Source organism: Dryobates pubescens, chromosome 27, assembly GCF_014839835.1.
Source record: "Dryobates pubescens isolate bDryPub1 chromosome 27, bDryPub1.pri, whole genome shotgun sequence".
Lineage (NCBI taxonomy): Eukaryota > Metazoa > Chordata > Aves > Piciformes > Picidae > Dryobates > Dryobates pubescens.
Window position 1 is genome coordinate 3,535,870 of NC_071638.1, and position 16,732 is coordinate 3,552,601.

At 45.1% G+C, this 16,732-nt stretch overlaps 1 protein-coding gene across 1 annotated transcript; it reads left to right on the forward strand.

The window, feature by feature from the left end:
- The first annotated feature begins 294 nt into the window (after window positions 1-294).
- On the forward strand, window positions 295-14,951 carry FAM118A (family with sequence similarity 118 member A). Its single transcript, XM_054173780.1, is given in 8 exon segments — window positions 295-331; window positions 996-1,044; window positions 1,046-1,328; window positions 4,662-4,883; window positions 5,267-5,395; window positions 7,137-7,422; window positions 12,682-12,714; window positions 14,359-14,951. Coding segments are annotated over 8 exon segments (1,143 nt in total). The 3' UTR covers window positions 14,463-14,951.
- Window positions 14,952-16,732: the final 1,781 nt, after the last annotated feature.

Genomic DNA, 16,732 nt, shown 5'->3' on the forward strand with positions numbered 1-16,732 from the left:
GTGTGAAATACTGTGGCTTGTCCTTTTGAGAGAGTTCTAGTTAATTTCTGTCAGATGTGTGAAGTAAATCGTTGGACAGTCCTTTGACTGTTTTTTGGGTTTGGGGTTTTTTTTTGACATTTCATCTGAAACGGTGTTTGGCTGGCCTGGTGGACTCAAAAGTGGTAATTGTCGGTTTGGATTTCAAAGGCAGTAGTGATTTGAAGTTGTTGCCATTTTTTGTCGTAACATACTTATTGTGGAATGGTTTGGATTGGATGAGATCTTAAACATCGTCTAGTCAACCCCCCTGCCATGGCGGGGTATGAACAATGCTTGAAGTGTGCTGTTGGTTTGGGCAGGACTGTGAACGGCTGCCAACACCATTCTGTGAGGAACTGAAGAACTTAGTATCATAGTATCAGTCAGGGTTGGAAGGGACCACAAGGATCGTCTAGTTCCAACCACACTGCCATGGGCAGGGGCACCCCACACTAGATCAGGCTGGCCAGAGCCTCATCCAGCCTGGTCTTAAACACCTCCAGGGATGGGGCCCCAACCACCTCCCTGGACGACCCATTCCAGGGCTTCACCACTCTCATGCTGAAGAACTTCCACCTCACCTCCAGCCTGAATCTCCCCACCTCCAGCTTCATTCCATTCCCCCTAGTCCTATCACTACCTGATAGCCTGAGCAGTCCCTCCCCAGCCTTCTTGTAGCCCCTTTCAGATACTGGAAGGCCACAATGAGGTCACCTCAGAGCCTTCTCTTCTCCAGACTGAACAGCCCCAACTCCTTCAGTCTGTCCTCACAGGAGAGGTGCTCCAGCCCTCTGCTCATCCTTGTGGCCCTTCTCTGGACATGTTCCAGCATGTCCATATCCCTCTTGTAATAGGGGCTCCAGAACTGGAGGCAGTACTCCAGGTGGGGTCTCAGCAGAGCTGAGCAGAGGGGGAGAATCCCCTCCCTTGCCCTGCTGGGTTCCTTTCGGTTGGTTACTGTTTTGCACAAGCAGACTTCGGTGTCACTCCTGAGATCTCCAGGCAAGTTAGAAAATGCACTGTAGAAAAAATGTTTTTGTTTTCTGTTTTAAAGAAAATTCTTAAGAAGTCTAATAAGAAAGCAACCTCAGGACCTTCTTCTCGTGATTGGAACGGGGGTAAGTGCTGCAGTAGCACCAGGGATCCCAGCGTTGTGCTCCTGGAGGAGCTGCATTGAGGCTGTAATTGAGGCAGCTGAACAGCTGGAGGTGCTTCACCCAGGAGATGTTGCTGAATTCCGTAAAAAAGTGATCAAAGACAGAGACCTGCTTGTGGTTGCACATGATCTCATCAGGAAAATGTCACCAGTGAGTATCACTTAATACAGATCTCTGAAATTTCGATGTGCTTTTCTCTTGATAGCAACAAACTCTTGTCGGCTTTCTAGAACTTGAAATCTTTCTGGTAGTGAAAAACAAGGACGTTTTGATTATAATGTAGTATGTTGTGTGTTTTGGAGAGGCTGAAAGTTCCTTGGGTTTTAGTGTAAGCTTGGCCACACCTAGGGTATTGTGTCCAGTTTTGGCACCTCGATACAAGAGTGATGTCAAGCTGCTGGAGAGGGTGCACTGAAGCTGGTGAAGGGCCTGGAGAGTACACCTTACAAAGAGTGATTGAAGGAGCTGAGGCTGTTGTGACCGTTTGAGGCTGTGCCTTTAAGGAAGGGGCACACTGGCTAAATGTTTATAAAATATTTTTTATTCCAAACGAATTTCATTGGCTAATTAAGGGGGAGGTGATGGTCTTAGACCCAGGGGAGCTGGGACTTGCCTTCAGTTTTCCTTTCTCCGCTCTCCCTTTCAGCTGGACTGCTTCTGGCCAACTAACAGAAAAGAGATACTAACTCCTGTACCAGGCCTTCTTTTTTTCCTGCCCTGTGTGGTAGGTTGAGAGAGGGCTTAGCTCTCCCTCCTCCACAGAGTAAGAAACCACAGCTAACTCAGTCGAAGAGCAAAAGCTATATATTTACAAGCATATATGGAAAGCAGGTTATATATAACACAATATATACAGGTATTTACAATATATACACAGAAATACACAGCAAAGACAAATAACACAACAAAAATCCCTCCCTCAGGGAGGGATCCCCTCTTTGGAACCCCCTCTCTCCCCCCCTTACCTCCCTTTTTCCCCAAAAAGGGGTTAGAGAGAGAGAAAGGCAAGTTACTAAGGAAAAGAGTTGTTAGCAAGCTTCAAAAGCCCATGCAGGATTAGTGTTTGCTTATCTGAAGGCCAAGTCCAGCAGTTCGCAGAAGAAGCAGGCAGGGAGAACAGGCTGAAACACCAAACTCCCCCAACTCCCAAACCAAACTGAACTGAGGAAAAAATTTTCCAACCGCTTCACAATCTAAAGCTGAATTTTTGTTTATCAACCAATGAAATTCGTTTAGAATATCAGAATGTTTTGGTTCTAGTACCAAAAACATTAGCCAGTGTGTTCCAGCAGTGTTTGTTCTTAAAGGCACAGCCTCAAACAACCACACCCTGCTAACCATCCTTTCTCTCTTTTTCTACCTCTTTGGGGGAGAAGGGAGGTAGGGGGGTGAAGGGGGCACAGGGGGAAGCCCCCTCTGTTGGGGGTCTGGTTTCTGATCGTGTTTATTTGCTGTGTATTCCTGTATATATGGTAAGATACCTGTATTTGTGGTGTTACATGTAATCTGCTTCCTATATATGCTTGTAAATATAGCCTGCTTTCTCCGACTGGCCTAGCCGTGGTTTCTTCCTCAGTGCGGGAGGGAAAGCGCAGCCTTTCCTTTCAACCCACCACAGCTGTTTAGTTGGAAAGAGGCTGAGGGAAGACCTCCTTGCTCTCTACAAGTACCTGAAAGGACACTGTGGAAGGGTTGGTGCTGGTCTCTTCTTGCAGGTAATTAGTGATAGAACAAGAGGGAACAGCCTCAAGCTGCAACAGGGCAAGTTTAGACTGGTCATGAAGAAAAACTTTTTCCAGGGCACGAGTGGTCAGGCATTGGAATGTGCTGCCCAGGGAGGTGGTTGAGTCACCAAGCTTGGATGTGTTTAAAGGTTGTTTGGATGTGGTTTAGGGGTGAACTTTGCAGACTAGAGTTACTGGGTGGACTTGATGATCCCAAGAGTCTTTTCCAACCTGAATGTTTCTGATTCTGTAAGCTTTCATCATAATTTATGCAAGCAAGAACCTTGAGTACTAAACGTGAACCATCATTTTTCTTGGAACTGAGAGAATTTACTGCTTTACTGACTAAAACTAGAGATACTCTGAAAGTACAGCTAGGCCTTGTGACTCTACTGATAATCTAGGGTCACAACAGCTTTAATCAGCAGTGCAGGTCACACCTTGCTGAAGGCACAACAGCTGTTATCAGCACTCAGGGTCACACCTTGCTGAAGACAGTCTGTACACATGCAGTTTCTCAGCCCTTCATCTTAGGTTCCAGAGGTTTTCAGATTGTGTTAACAGCTTTGCCAAGTCTTCGAGCTGAAATAATTAGGGTGACATACATACTCCTAAGTGGTAGGATCTGCTGAGTGCTTTGCAATGCATGATGAGCTTCTCCTCAGCTTATTACTACATTTTGCCTATCTTTTGGGAGGAGTCTACTTGTATGGTTATGCTTTGCAGCAGGCTTAATGATCAATACCTTTTTCTCAACTAGGAAGCAAAAAAGCCCAGACATACTGAGAAAGGTGAGGTTTCCTTGTAGTTAGAGTAGAATTAAGCAGGTTGGAAAAGGCCTTCAAGATCATCAAGTCCAACCCAACACCACCTAATCAACTAAACCATGGCACCAAGTGCCTCATCCAGTCTCTTCTTAAACACCTCCAGTGATGGTGATTCCACCATCTCCCTGGGCAGCCCATTCCCATTGGGAAGAACTTCCTAACATCCAGCCTAAACCTCCCCTGGCACAGCTTGAGACTGTGTCCTCTTGTTCTGGTGCTGGTTGCCTGGGAGAAGAGACCAACCCCCAGCTGGTTACGACCTCCCTTCAGGTAGCTGTAGACAGCAATGAGGTCTCCCCTGAGCCTCCTTTTCTCCAGGCTAAGCAACCCCAGCTCCCTCAGCCTCTCCTCATAGGGCTTGTGCTCCAAACCCCTCCCCAGCTTTGTTGCCCTTCCGTGGACATGTTCCAGCAACTCAACATCTTTCCTAAACTGAGCAGCCCAGAACTGGACACAGGACTCGAGGTGTGTGGGTACATGTCAGTAACTATATCAGGCTTCTAAGAAACATTTGTTCCATGTGTAATACAATTTATTAAGTAGGATGCCTGTATGCTTTATAGATTTGTTACATGTTCCTGTCAGTCTCAGCAGATACTCTGGGCAAACACAACCTGTGCTCTTAGGAAGGCATACCTTTCTGTTAGCTTGGAAGTGATGGGTGAGGATGTAGCTGGAGCAAAACAAGTCTTGTTTTTATCATGCCTGTATTGCAAGCTCCCTTGAGAAAATGAGACTATTATTTTGATAGACATTAAGTGGAAAGCAGAGCACCTGAAGTATTTGAGATTGGTATGCTTTGCACACTTTGTAACCCTTCTTTTAAAGAAATGCTTTGGCATTAAGTAGACAAAGAAGGTGGGTTTTCTGTTGGAGGCACTAACCATGCTGTATGCAGTCCTTAGGAAACATTCCTCTCTTTCTCTCTTCAGCGTACTGGGGACACGAAACCCAACTTCTTCCAGGATTGCTTGATGGAGGTGTTTGATAATTTAGAACAACACATTCAGAATCCTGTTGTTCTGGAATCGATTCTGAGACTCATGGAAAGAGGCACAATGGTTCTGACTACCAACTATGATAATTTACTTGAAATATTTGGTCAGCAACAGGGTAAACCTATGGAATCATTAGACTTGAAAGACAAGGATAAGGTATGACAGTAAAATTTTTATACTCATTTGAAAAGAAAGCAGCTCAAGCTTCACTGAAAGATATTTCCCTTTTTAGAGTGCTAAGGCTGAAACTTCCTAATTGTTAAAGCATGTCTGGAACTTGCTTCTTGGTTGAATACTTGCTTAGACCAAACAGCCAGAGAACAGCCTTCAGTATCAGCCATCACCTTCTTACCGTAATTTAAAGTAAGCTGTCTAAATAGTAATTATAATAATCTCTGGGTAATTTTGCTCTGCAGAAAGGTGCAAAAGAAGTTATCTGTGCTTGAAGTGTTTTCCTAAGTTAGAACCGCTGTGTAATTTTGCAGAATCTTTGTACTGTAGTCTGAGAGAAAGAATGTAACATACATAATTTGCTTCAGGTTCTTCAGTGGGCAAGAGGCCATATAAAATACGGAGTCCTGCATATTCATGGCTTATATACAGATCCCTGTGGAATGGTGCTAGATCCCTCGGGATATAAAGATGTTACTCAGGATCCTGAAGTCATGGTTTGTGTGAGCTTTAAAATTTTTAACTGTGTTTTGCCATTATTTCAGTTCAGCTGGAGTGGCTCAGTTGGTAGCACATATAGACCCTTAATGGGAAGGTTGTGAGTTCAAGCCTGCAGTGGGCAGTAGTGACAGGTTGGACTCGATGATCTTTGAGGTCTCTTCCAACCTTAGTGATACTGAATACTGAATCACTGCATGCACATGACCTGAGGCTTTGTCAGACCAAACAGAGTAAATAACTGGGCCCTGAAGAACAGCAGTACTGTTCAGAAAGCCAGTGATCTTGCTGGGGCAATGTATGCTCCTGTGTGCAGGTTCTTTGTGAATGGCAATCTCAACCCTCAGCTGTATGTCATAGTTCTACAGTTCTTTGCATTTATCTCATAAAAGAACACTAGCCCCAAAATGCTAGACACCACAACGAGGATTCATTGGTACCTGATTGCTTGGATTAACTTTGTAGGGGCTTCAGCTGTTACCAGCTTTGGATCAAGGACAGGGAACTGCTTGGAGGAGTCCAGCACAGAGCCACAAAAATGATTAAGGGAGTAGAACATCTTCCTTAGGAGAAGAGACTGAGGGAGCTGGGTCTCTTTTAGCTTGTAAAGGGTGAGTGCCAAGAAGATGGAGCCAGGCTCGTCTCAGTGATGCCCAGTGACAGGATATGGGGTAGTGGGTGGAAGTTAAGGCATAAGAAGTTCCATGGTGTTGCAGTTTGAGCTGGGTGCTCCCTGATGTGTTCACTTCCTGTGTCCAGAAGTCCAGCCCAGAGGGGTGGACACAGGAAGTTGTGTGTATTTCCTACCATGATTCTTTGCACCACTATAAGATCCAGTGCGGAGTCTAGCACTGTCTCTTTTCTTCCTCCTCCTTCAGCCGGTAACTGGGGGAGATGTCTGCTGGCTTTGGGCCTGGCTAGGCCCAAGGCCACAGGGGGATGGGCAGTCTCAGGCCTGGCCAGCTGAGACTAGCCCAGCAGAGGGAGGGGGAAGAAGGAGCCCTGGGGGTCTCGGGTGTACCCTCAGGTGGGAATGGGATGCCTCTGGGTTTGCTTTGGGATCTTTCTTTGTCACTGCGCTTTGGGTTCTCTGTAACATTCACTGCTTTCTATTTAAACTTTCATCACTTTTGCAATCCGTTTGTCTGAGTGTTCATTCCTGCCTGTGGTGGGGAGAGGGGGCTGCCTCAACCCAGCACACCTGGAAACTGGAGGAAAAACTTTTCACAGTGAGAGTGACAGAACATTGGAACAGGCTGCCCAGGGGGGTTGTGGAGTCTCTGGAGGTATTCAAAACCCACCTGGATGTGTTCTTGTGTATGGGTATAGGTGATCCTGCTCTGGCAAGGCAGGGCTTGGACTGGATGGTCTTTGAGGTCCCTTCCGACTCCTAACGTTCTGTGATTCTGTGATCTTGGGCTTAATGTCATAGTGCAGGTATTTTAAGAAGTCAAACATGTAAGAGTATTAATTTTCCTTACTTACAGATAGTTTCCTTCGTGGAAACACACATGTATTTAATTTTGTAAGGCAACTTGGGCTTTTGAAATTTACTTGTTGTTTTTTGGTAGAAACAATGCTTATGAAATGTCAGTTTGCACTGATCCTAAAACATGCTTAGTGCAGTTCAATAGGGATGTCTGCTCTGCTTTTCCTTTTGTGACATACTTAAACAGCTCTTGTCTTAGACTTTTGACTGCCAATGTCAATGTAGCTCTTGTGTGTTGTATTTCTTGACAGGAGGCTCTTCAAAACCTGTATCGAAGGAAGTCTTTTTTGTTTTTGGGCTGCGGAGAGACTCTGCGTGATCAGATATTCCAAGCTCTCTTTCTTTATGCTGTAAAGAATAAAGTGGATTTAGAACATTACATGTTGGTGCTTAAAGAAAATGAAGACCACTTTTTCAAGCTCCAGGCAGATATGCTGCTGCACGGAATAAAAGTGGTGTCCTACGGGGACTGCTTTAAACAATTCCCGGAGTACGTACAAGATCTGTCTGCTCAGATCTGCAAGCAGAAAAGTCCAGGTAACATCTTTATGAGCATTTTGAATAGCTGTAGAGCAGGATGCCATGTCTGAGCAGTCCGCAATTAGTCTGAGGTCTTGACCTCCTGTGTAGCTAGTGGTCAGCCTGTGCAGCATGTCTGCTTCTGAATGGTGTGCAGAGGTGGAGCACCTGACTGACTTGTAACCAAATTTCTTTCTGGCAAGGGCTGTGGATTCTTTCAGTTTCCTAAGCCTGTTGTTAGCACTGGGTTTCAAATCTCTACTCTGTGTCATTTTATTGATGTGAACTATTCCAGTATATAGAGTATTATGTGATATGAAATTACAACATATCAGTAAAAGAGACTAAGAAAACGGAAGGAATTAACCGGTGAGATAAGCTGGTTGGGCCACGGTATCTGGTTAAGCATAGAATATGAAATCAAATTGGTACACCCAATAGTGTTTGGATTGATGCAGCTAGGTGATGGGGAGAACACCCAAGTGTGAGGATAATGGTTTGTGACAATAAAATAGGAGTGGCTGGGGAAACAATACTGCATTGTGACCATGAATGGCATTCTGTACAGGGGGTTTAATGCCAACATGGGAAATAACTCAGTGCCTTTGCTGGAGGTAAGTCCTGCTTTGACAGGGAGCTAAATTTTGCTGAGTAGGTCTGTTCACCTGCTTCCCCCTAGCAGCATCCTCTCCATCCTGTTGTCTCTCAAGTCATCCAGTTGCTGAGCTGTAACAATGAAAATCCTTTAAGACAAAACCAGAAAAAAAGCCCTGCATGTAGAAGGGAAGAGACTTATGTAATGTTTTCCAAATAAGAATGTGGCTTATTGAGAGAACTGAGGAAAATAACTAGAGTAAACAACGTTGGGAAGAATCCTGTTTCACAGCTCTTTTATAGAATAAAATTAACCAGGTTGGAAGAGACCTTTTGAGATCATCGAGTCCAACCTGTCATCCAACACTAACCAACTAAACCATCAAGTCTCTTCCTAAACCCCTCCAGTGATGGTGACTCCACCACCTCCCTGGGCAGCACATTCCAATGGCCAATCTCTCTTTCTATGAAGAACTTCTTCCTAACATCCAGCCTAAACCTCCCCTGGTGCAGCTTGAGACTCTGTCCTATTGTTCTGGTGCTGGTTGCCTGGGAGAGGAGACCAGCCTCCACCTGGCTACAACCCCCCTTCAGGTAGCTGTAGAGAACAATAAGGTCACCTCTGAGTCTCCTCCTCTCCAGGCTAAGCAAACCCAGCTCTCTCAGCCTCTCCTCATAGGGCTGTGCTCCAGGTTATCATGTCATTGAAGCTGGTTTGTCTTAAAATTATTCCCAGCAGGAACCTTCCCTCTGCCCTCCTTGAAACAAAATTGCAGCTGTAAACCCAAATTGTGTAATGGGTTTTGTAACTGGATGAATATTCCATTTAGACTGAAGTAGGTGTGCTGTTTTTATATTTTCCATGAAGACCAAAAACAAAACCAACAAAAACTTAGCATAGCACCTAGGTTTTGTGAAGTTTGTCTGCAGTGGAGACCCCTAAGCTGGGGTACAGTTTCAGACATTGAACTAGCCTTTGCCTGCCTGTTAGTCTGTTCTTTGACACGCTGATGTTCATGGATGTTCACTTACAATAGTCTGAGCAGAGCCTGTTGAGCCTGCAGTATCCAATGTAATCCAAAGCAGCCACTGATACCAAAACAGGCATCAACAGCTCTAAATGACTGCACAATCAGACTGTAGTGTTCCTATTTCCATTCAGTGAACACTGGCAAGAAGAGGGACTTTAATGCCTTCAGAATCTCCCTGATCTCATGTACAAGTCAAGATCCCAAACCAAACTGTTCTCAAATGTGCATAACTACTCTTTACATTAGCAGACTTTCAGGCTTACTCTTTTTCATGTCAATGTGTGAATTCTCTTTTAAAAAAATAACAGAAGGGGTTTGTTGAAAGGGTTATGTGAAAAAAATGGTCCTGATAATGAACCCTCATCCTGGTAAGGGACTGGACATCTGAGGGAAAAGCAGGACAGCTTATTACAAGCAGTCCAGGAAACTACTGGAGTGCACTGAGGCCATTATTCCTAGTACAGGTGATGGAGGGGCTCTGCTGGACCTGTTGCTTGTGGTTGGAGGAGTCAGGATTGGCAGTAGCCTGGGCTGCAGCAGTCATGCCTTGGCAGAGTTCTCCACCAGTGGATGAAGTTGCTAAGCCCCTCTCTATGATGCTTGAAAACTTGTGACAGACTAGGGCAGTCCCTGCTGACTGGAAAAGGGAAAACATAACCTTCATTTTTAAACAGGGAAAAAAGGAAGACCTGAGGGACTACAGGCTGGTCAGTCTCACCTCTTTGGCTGGCAAGATCATGGCACAGATCCTTCTGGAAACTCTGCTAGGTCACATGGGAAACAAGGAGGTGATTGGTGACAAACAATGTGGTTTCACTGGTGGCAAATCATGTCTGACGAATTTGGTGCCCTTCTCCAACGAGATTACAGTGCTGGTAGATAAGGGAAGAGCAACTGATGTTATTTACCTGGACTTGTTTAAAGAACTCAACATTGTCTGCATGACATCCTTGTCTGTAAGTTGGACAGATGTGGATCTGATGGATTGACCACTCAGCGGATAAGGAGTTGGCTGGATGGTTGTACTCAATGAATTACTGTCAACAGCTGGATGTATGAGTAGAGACCAGTGATGAGTGGTGTTACTCACAAGTTGGTACTGGGACTGGTGCTATTTAACTTCTTCTTTGTTGGCGACATGAAGCGTGGGATAAAGGCACCCTCAGCAAGTTTGATGACACCAAAATGTGTGCTGTGGTTGACAGGCTGGAGGGCAGGGATGCCATGCGTGGGGACTGTGACAGGCTGGAGAGGATGGGCCTGAGCAAAACTTTAGAAGTCCAACAAGGCCAAGTGCGAGGTCCTGCATCTGGGTTGGGGGAATGTCTCAGCCCAGAGAGGGAAAGAGACTCAGTTCTTTTGAACATTCCTGTGTTATGAAATTAGAGCACAAACGAGGCCAAAATATCAACAGCCCTCAAGGCTGTTTATTAACAGAATAAAGTGGATGGATCAGAAGGAGAGAGAGAAGAGGGAGAGAGGAGAGGAAAGGGCAATAAGGCTGGTGAGAGGCCTTGAGCATAAGCCCTATGAGGAGAGGCTGAGGGAGCTGGGATTGTTTAGCCTGGAGAAGAGAAGGATCAGGGGTGACCTCATTGCCCTCTACAACTACCTGAAAGGTGATTGTAGACAGGAGGGGTTTGGTCTCTTCTCCCACGCAACCAGCACCAGAACAAGGGGACACAGTCTCAAGCTGCACCAGGGGAGGTTTAGACTCGAAGTGAGGAGAAAGTTCTTCACTGAGCGAGTCGTTCATCATTGGAATGTGCTGCCCAGGGAGGTGGTAGAGTCACCATCCCTGGAGGTGTTCAAGAGAGGACTGGATGTGGCACTTGGTGCCATGGTCTAGTCATGAGGTCTGTCGAGACAGGTTGGACTTGATGATCCTTGGGGTCTCTTCCAACCTTAGTTATACTGTGATACTGTGAATTCTATTACCTCATCCCCCAAGACAGTTTGGGTGTGTGGAGGAAGGGTGCAGCCGCTTTGGTGTGGAGATGTTGGGTCTGCAGCAGCTGACCCAAAGCTGCAGCTTTGGCATGGAGGAGAGGTCACCCTTGTTGGTTGCGCTGTCCTCCAGCAGAGGAGGGGAGGGAGCGATCCCAAACTCCAAGTCCAAGCCCTTCTCTGAGCAGCCTCTTCACCTCCATGAGTTGCAGCAGGCAGAACTTAGGACATGAAGAGAGGGTTCCTCCTGGTCTGTTGTCTCCAGGCTACATGGTGATATCTTTTTCTCCTGTGTCTGTCCTTTTTTCTCCTAGTATTCTTAGGTTTTCTTCAGAGCAGTGTTGCCCAGGTCTTTTCCTTCTCCCGAGCCAGTAGCTGCTCAGATCTTTCATGCAGTTCTTTTGGGGATGTGTCCAGGTGGTGAATATGCATATTCCAGAGAGTATCGATAGCAGTGGCTTCTGCCCACTATTTCCAGGGTAGCTGCAGTCTGGTGAGCAGTCTTTACCCTTTGCAGCATTCTCCCTTTCTGGGGTAGCTGTTGGGTAGAGAAGATCTTATCTGTGCACATTCCAGAGCGTCATTATCCAGTGGCCAATATGTATCTGCCCAATACACATCAGCTATTGTCTGGGTAAGCACCAAAAGTGATTTTACCTTTGTTGAGTCACATCAAGAGAGACAAGATGTAGTCTGTCACAGGGAATACCAAGCACAAATGCAGGCTGGGTAATGAATGGGTTGAGAGCTACCCCTGCAGAGAAGGACTTGGGGATGTTGGTGGATGAAAAACTGAGTATGTGCCAGTGATGTACTCTTGCAGCCCAGAAAGCACATCACATCTTGGACTACCTCAAAAGAAGAGTGGCCAGTGGGTTGAGGGAGGTGATTCTTCCCCTCTGCTCTGAGAAGATCCCTCCTGGAGTACTGTGCTCAGTTATGGAGTCCGCAGCCCAAGAGAAAAATGGAGATAATTCAGGGGGCTAGAGCACCTCTCTTACGAAGACAGGCTGGGAGGGTTTGGGCTGTTCAGCTTCTGGAAGAGAAGGCTCATGGGAAACCATACAGTAGCCTTCCAATACTTGAAGGGGAGCTACAGGAAAGATGGGAAGGGACTCTTTATATTAGAGTGGTGATAGGGTAAGTGGTTAACAGTTAAAAACTGAGAGAGTAGATGTGGATTATTTGCAAGGAAGAAATTCTTTGAGGGTGGTGAAGCAAAAGGTTTGCCCACAGAAGCTGTGGATGCCCCCCCCCCCCCAACTGTCTAAGGCTGGGTTGGATGGAGCTTTGAGCAATCTGGTCAAGTATACTGTGATACTGTAACAAGGGGACACAGTCTCAAGCTGTGCCAGGGGAGGTTTAGACTCGAGGTGAGGAGAAAGTTCTTCACCGAGCGAGTCATTCGTCATTGGAATGTGCTGCCCAGGGAGGTGGTGGAGTCGCCGTCCCTGGAGGTGTTCAAGAGGGGATTGGACGTGGCACTTGGTGCCATGGTCTAGTCGTGAGGTCTGTTGGGACAGGTTGGACTTGATGATCCTTGGGGTCTCTTCCAACCTTAGTTATACTGTGAGACTGTGAAGTAGAAAGCAGTGAACTTGGAACTGGATGATTTTTAAGGTCCTTTTCAACCAAAACTATTCTGTGATTCTAAATACAACCTTGCCCTGGATGTTGATTTGTGCTGTTGCTGTCTCTTCTCTAGATGCTGATGGAGTGGACAGCACAACACTATTGGGTAAGTAATGGTCTCATTTTCACAGAATGTATTCAAGATGGGGGGGAAGGTATTATTTACAAAGTAATGAAATTATTATTGTGCAGCACTGTGATTTTGCTCTGCAAACCTGCTTAACAGAGTCTCTTTACCCTCTTTATTTTCTTTTTGCATATCAGGAGTTAACTGCTGGCTTACAACTATCAATAAAATGACATCAAATAGAAAAGCTCCAGGAAAAAGTATAAAAATTACTAATGCTGATCAGAGAATACTAAGATAATATTCACATCCACGAGGCTTTGGCTTCAATTTCCAAACATGTGTTTAATTATTTTGAATAGCTTCCTTAAAGTATAAAAGAATGAATATCAAACTTAATTGGGGCTGTTCAGTCTGGAGAAGAGGAGGCTCTGAGGTGACCTAATTGTGGCCTTCCAGTATCTGAAGGGGGCCTACAAGAAGGCTGGGGAGGGACTTCTCAGGATATCAGGTAGTGATAGGACTAGGGGGAATGGAATGAAGCTGGAGGTGGGGAGATTCAGGCTGGAGGTCAGGAGGAAGTTCTTCACCATGAGAATGGTGAAGCCCTGGAATGGGTTGTCCAGGGAGGTGGTTGAGGCCCCATCCAGCTGGCTCTGGCCAGCCTGATCTAGTGTGGGGTGTAGGAGGGTTGGAACTAGATGATCCTTGTGGTCCCTTCCAACCCTGACTGATACCATGATACTATGAATTGTGTAGTACTGGAGGTGAATTTCTGGCTAAGTGTTGTTCAGGTATCTGTGATGATGCTTCTGGGAATAAGCAAGACTTCAGCTTAAAAAGGTATTTGTGCTGCTGCTGCAAATAATACCAGAATTGTATGAGAGTATTTTCATTATTGCATATAACAGCCCTTGGCCTTGCAGGTGATTAAATGTCTCCCCCCACCCCCAGTTTTCACAATCAAAAGTACACAAGGTCCAGGATACTTGCAGGCAGGTGTAAAGTTAGACATTACTTCTGTAATTCCAACAGGCTCTTGATCTTTCAATGTCTTTTCATTAAAAACAATCATAAATGCCTTTTCCAGTGAAATACCATCAGGCTTCCCCACTTAGTGGAGGAGCAGCCAAGAACTTAAGTACAATTTATTTCAGTTCCACTTCCTATAACACCCTCTTTTACAAGCGATAGTACCCATTTACTTGTCTTGTGGAATACATAGGAAGTAAAAAAAAGTCTTAACATAGATTAGATGTATTATTTTTGTGGGGTATTACACAAAAGTGATGCATTTCCCTTCCCTTCATTTTCACTGCCCAGCTCTGCTGTCTATACTTTGAACAGTAGCTCACACCACCGAGTTTCTCCCTCTGAATAAGGAATCCAGACCTTTTAAAGAAGCTTCTCCTTTGCAAGCTCCACAGGCATTGCCACACAGGAGTTACTTTCTTTTAGAGGCAGAGGTGTAATTAGCTATTTCTTGATTTATAGATTGGTATCAGAACCTGAGAGCACTGAACTGCTGCAGCTTTTCAGCGGAGTCAGTGTTACCATTGAGTCTAAAGACAAGAAGCTCAGTTGGCCAGTCTTGCTTTTATCTTAATATTTGGTGCTTGCAATGAAAGGTTTGCAAAGCACAAGGATGTGGCAACATTAAAGGGTTGTTCCTTTCCTCCCCAGGAACTCCATGTATGGACTGTGCTAAAAGGAAGCTAGGAGGGAACGGCCCTGACTCTCCCAAGAGAATCAAGCAGTCACATAATGGCGTAGCCTCTATTGAATGAAAAACACCCCGACCACCAAAACCCAACACAGAAGCTTTGAAACAGTAGATGCTTTTTATCTGCTGTGTGGAAAGTTTTGAGCTGAGTTATTTCCATGGTTTTAAGTGGAATAAAAATTGGTTGTCTTAGCCTGTTCTTTTCTAGAGCTCTACATGTATAATGTATGTAAACTTGAGAGTCCTACCAGTTGCTCTGCAGGCACTTTCACGCTACTGAAACTAGCTGGAGAGCCATTTAGAAGCAGGTGCAAGTTTTCTCTGCCTGTGCTTCAGAGCCATTTGAGCCAAGCTCCTAGCAAGGTGAAGCCACAACAGAGGCAATGTTTGAATGGGGTCAGAACTGATTCTTGTACACCTGTGTTCATTGATTTTTGAAATGCAGGGTTTTCTGTTCTTACTGGCTGAACTGCAGTTAGGCTGCTGGTAGTTGAGCTCTTCAGGGTCTGCTTACAAGCTTCAGGTTCAGATCCCTAAGTTGTTAGGAGTGGGAAGTGTGCCACATTTCTAGAAGGCTCATCATGATAACCTGCCTATTTTCAACTCTTAGCATGAGTATTTATTTCCATTTGTCAGTCTGTTAAGGCATGAGATTACATGAGGAGAAAAGATGCAATCAGCAAGGAGATGCCCTGTCTGCATGGAGGCTTACACTGTAAATAGGTCAGTGTTTCCATGGAAATATTTCAGATACTGTTTTTAAAATGACCAGATATGCTGTTGGTTCTCTCCAAGAGCAGATAGTCCTAATGCAGCACAATTAAAACCAGGTACTGCCTAATATGTATCTGTAGACAATTTGTAGTGACTTCAGTGAAACCACTCGCTCCTCAGTTTGACTTCAGGGGAGCTACTCACCTGATGAAGGTTAGGCACTGCATTAGCTGATTTTTTTTTCCCTCCTGAGGTGCTGTTACTTTACCTGCCCATGGTACCATTGATACTACTTTGAAATTTTCGAGTCAGCTGCGTCTCACCTGTCTGCAAGACAGCATGTTTAACACCAGTCTTTGTTCTGAGGCCAGCACATTCCTATCGGGCAGTCCTGGAGGGTTGATTCAGTGAGGTTTTTCTGCTTGTTTCTTGTGGATTTGATCTGTTGTGTTTTCCAAGATCACATCACACTACAATGAGCTGTTAGGGAGAGCAGGAGCGATGGGTCTGGCAGCTGACATGCTACAAATCCAATTTCTGCTTGTTCTCTGTGTGTGTGCAAAAGGAAACGCCTGTAAGTAAGGTACATGCTGCTTTCTAGACTTAAAGCCGCTGAAAGGGGTAGTTTGTGTGGCATGAAAGCCTCTTCCTGCCTCCAAGACGTTTTGGCTGGAAACAATTTTACACAATGCATGTACACTGACTTCTCTTTTACCCTAGAGGAAAACACCCCCACACTTTGCACAAGTGATAGCCTGGAAACCATAATTGGTTTTCAGTATGTAATACTAAGGAGCTGGCTGTGGATTTTTCAAAGATAAAAAGCAAAAGCAAACCCAGGCTGAATATTGACCATACTCATCCTCTCCCCATGAGAGATTATTTATACATACATTGCCTTTAAAAAGTTAAGTCCTTTAGCAGCGTGTACACTATTACCTGTAAAACACTAACCTCTCAGATTTGCTTTGTTGGGCTGATTTGAGAAGTGATCAGTTGTGTTTGTTTGGATTGCTGAGGTATCATCTTAGAACACTTAAAATTGTTGCTGCAACAGAATTCATCAGATGAGCTGAGCTGGTTGTGATGCTAATTACTGCAGTTGTTTAAGGCCTGCTCTAGAGTGATGCAATCCCTACCTTGTGCCTGAGGTCAGATCCTCATTAGGAAATCCCTTTCCTTTGCTGATTTCCACTTACTATTGCTAATTCTTCCCTCTTGTAGACTCTGAACCACAATTCATACCCCAGCTCCCCTGACTGAAGGGTCACTTACTTGCATCCTGAGAAAGAAGTAAGGGCTTATTGTGTGTGTGTTACAAATGAGAATAAGAAGGTAGGAATGTCTAGTCTGGGGATTTGCTTTTTTCCCCCCCTCCTCCCAAAGACTATATGATGGGATGGGATTGCCTTGCAGCTTACCTCAGGATTTAAATTACAGTCAAAAGGGACAGAACCTGAAACTTGTCACTTTCATGTAAGCCCCTGTTCCTACTAGTACCTGAGCACTGTGAAAGAACTGTGCAAGCTGCCCTGTTAAAGGATGTTTGCTCTTTCTGCTTAAGCAGAAAACTATTTACTGAAAACAAACTTGGTGACCATTTACTATCTTGTTCAAGCT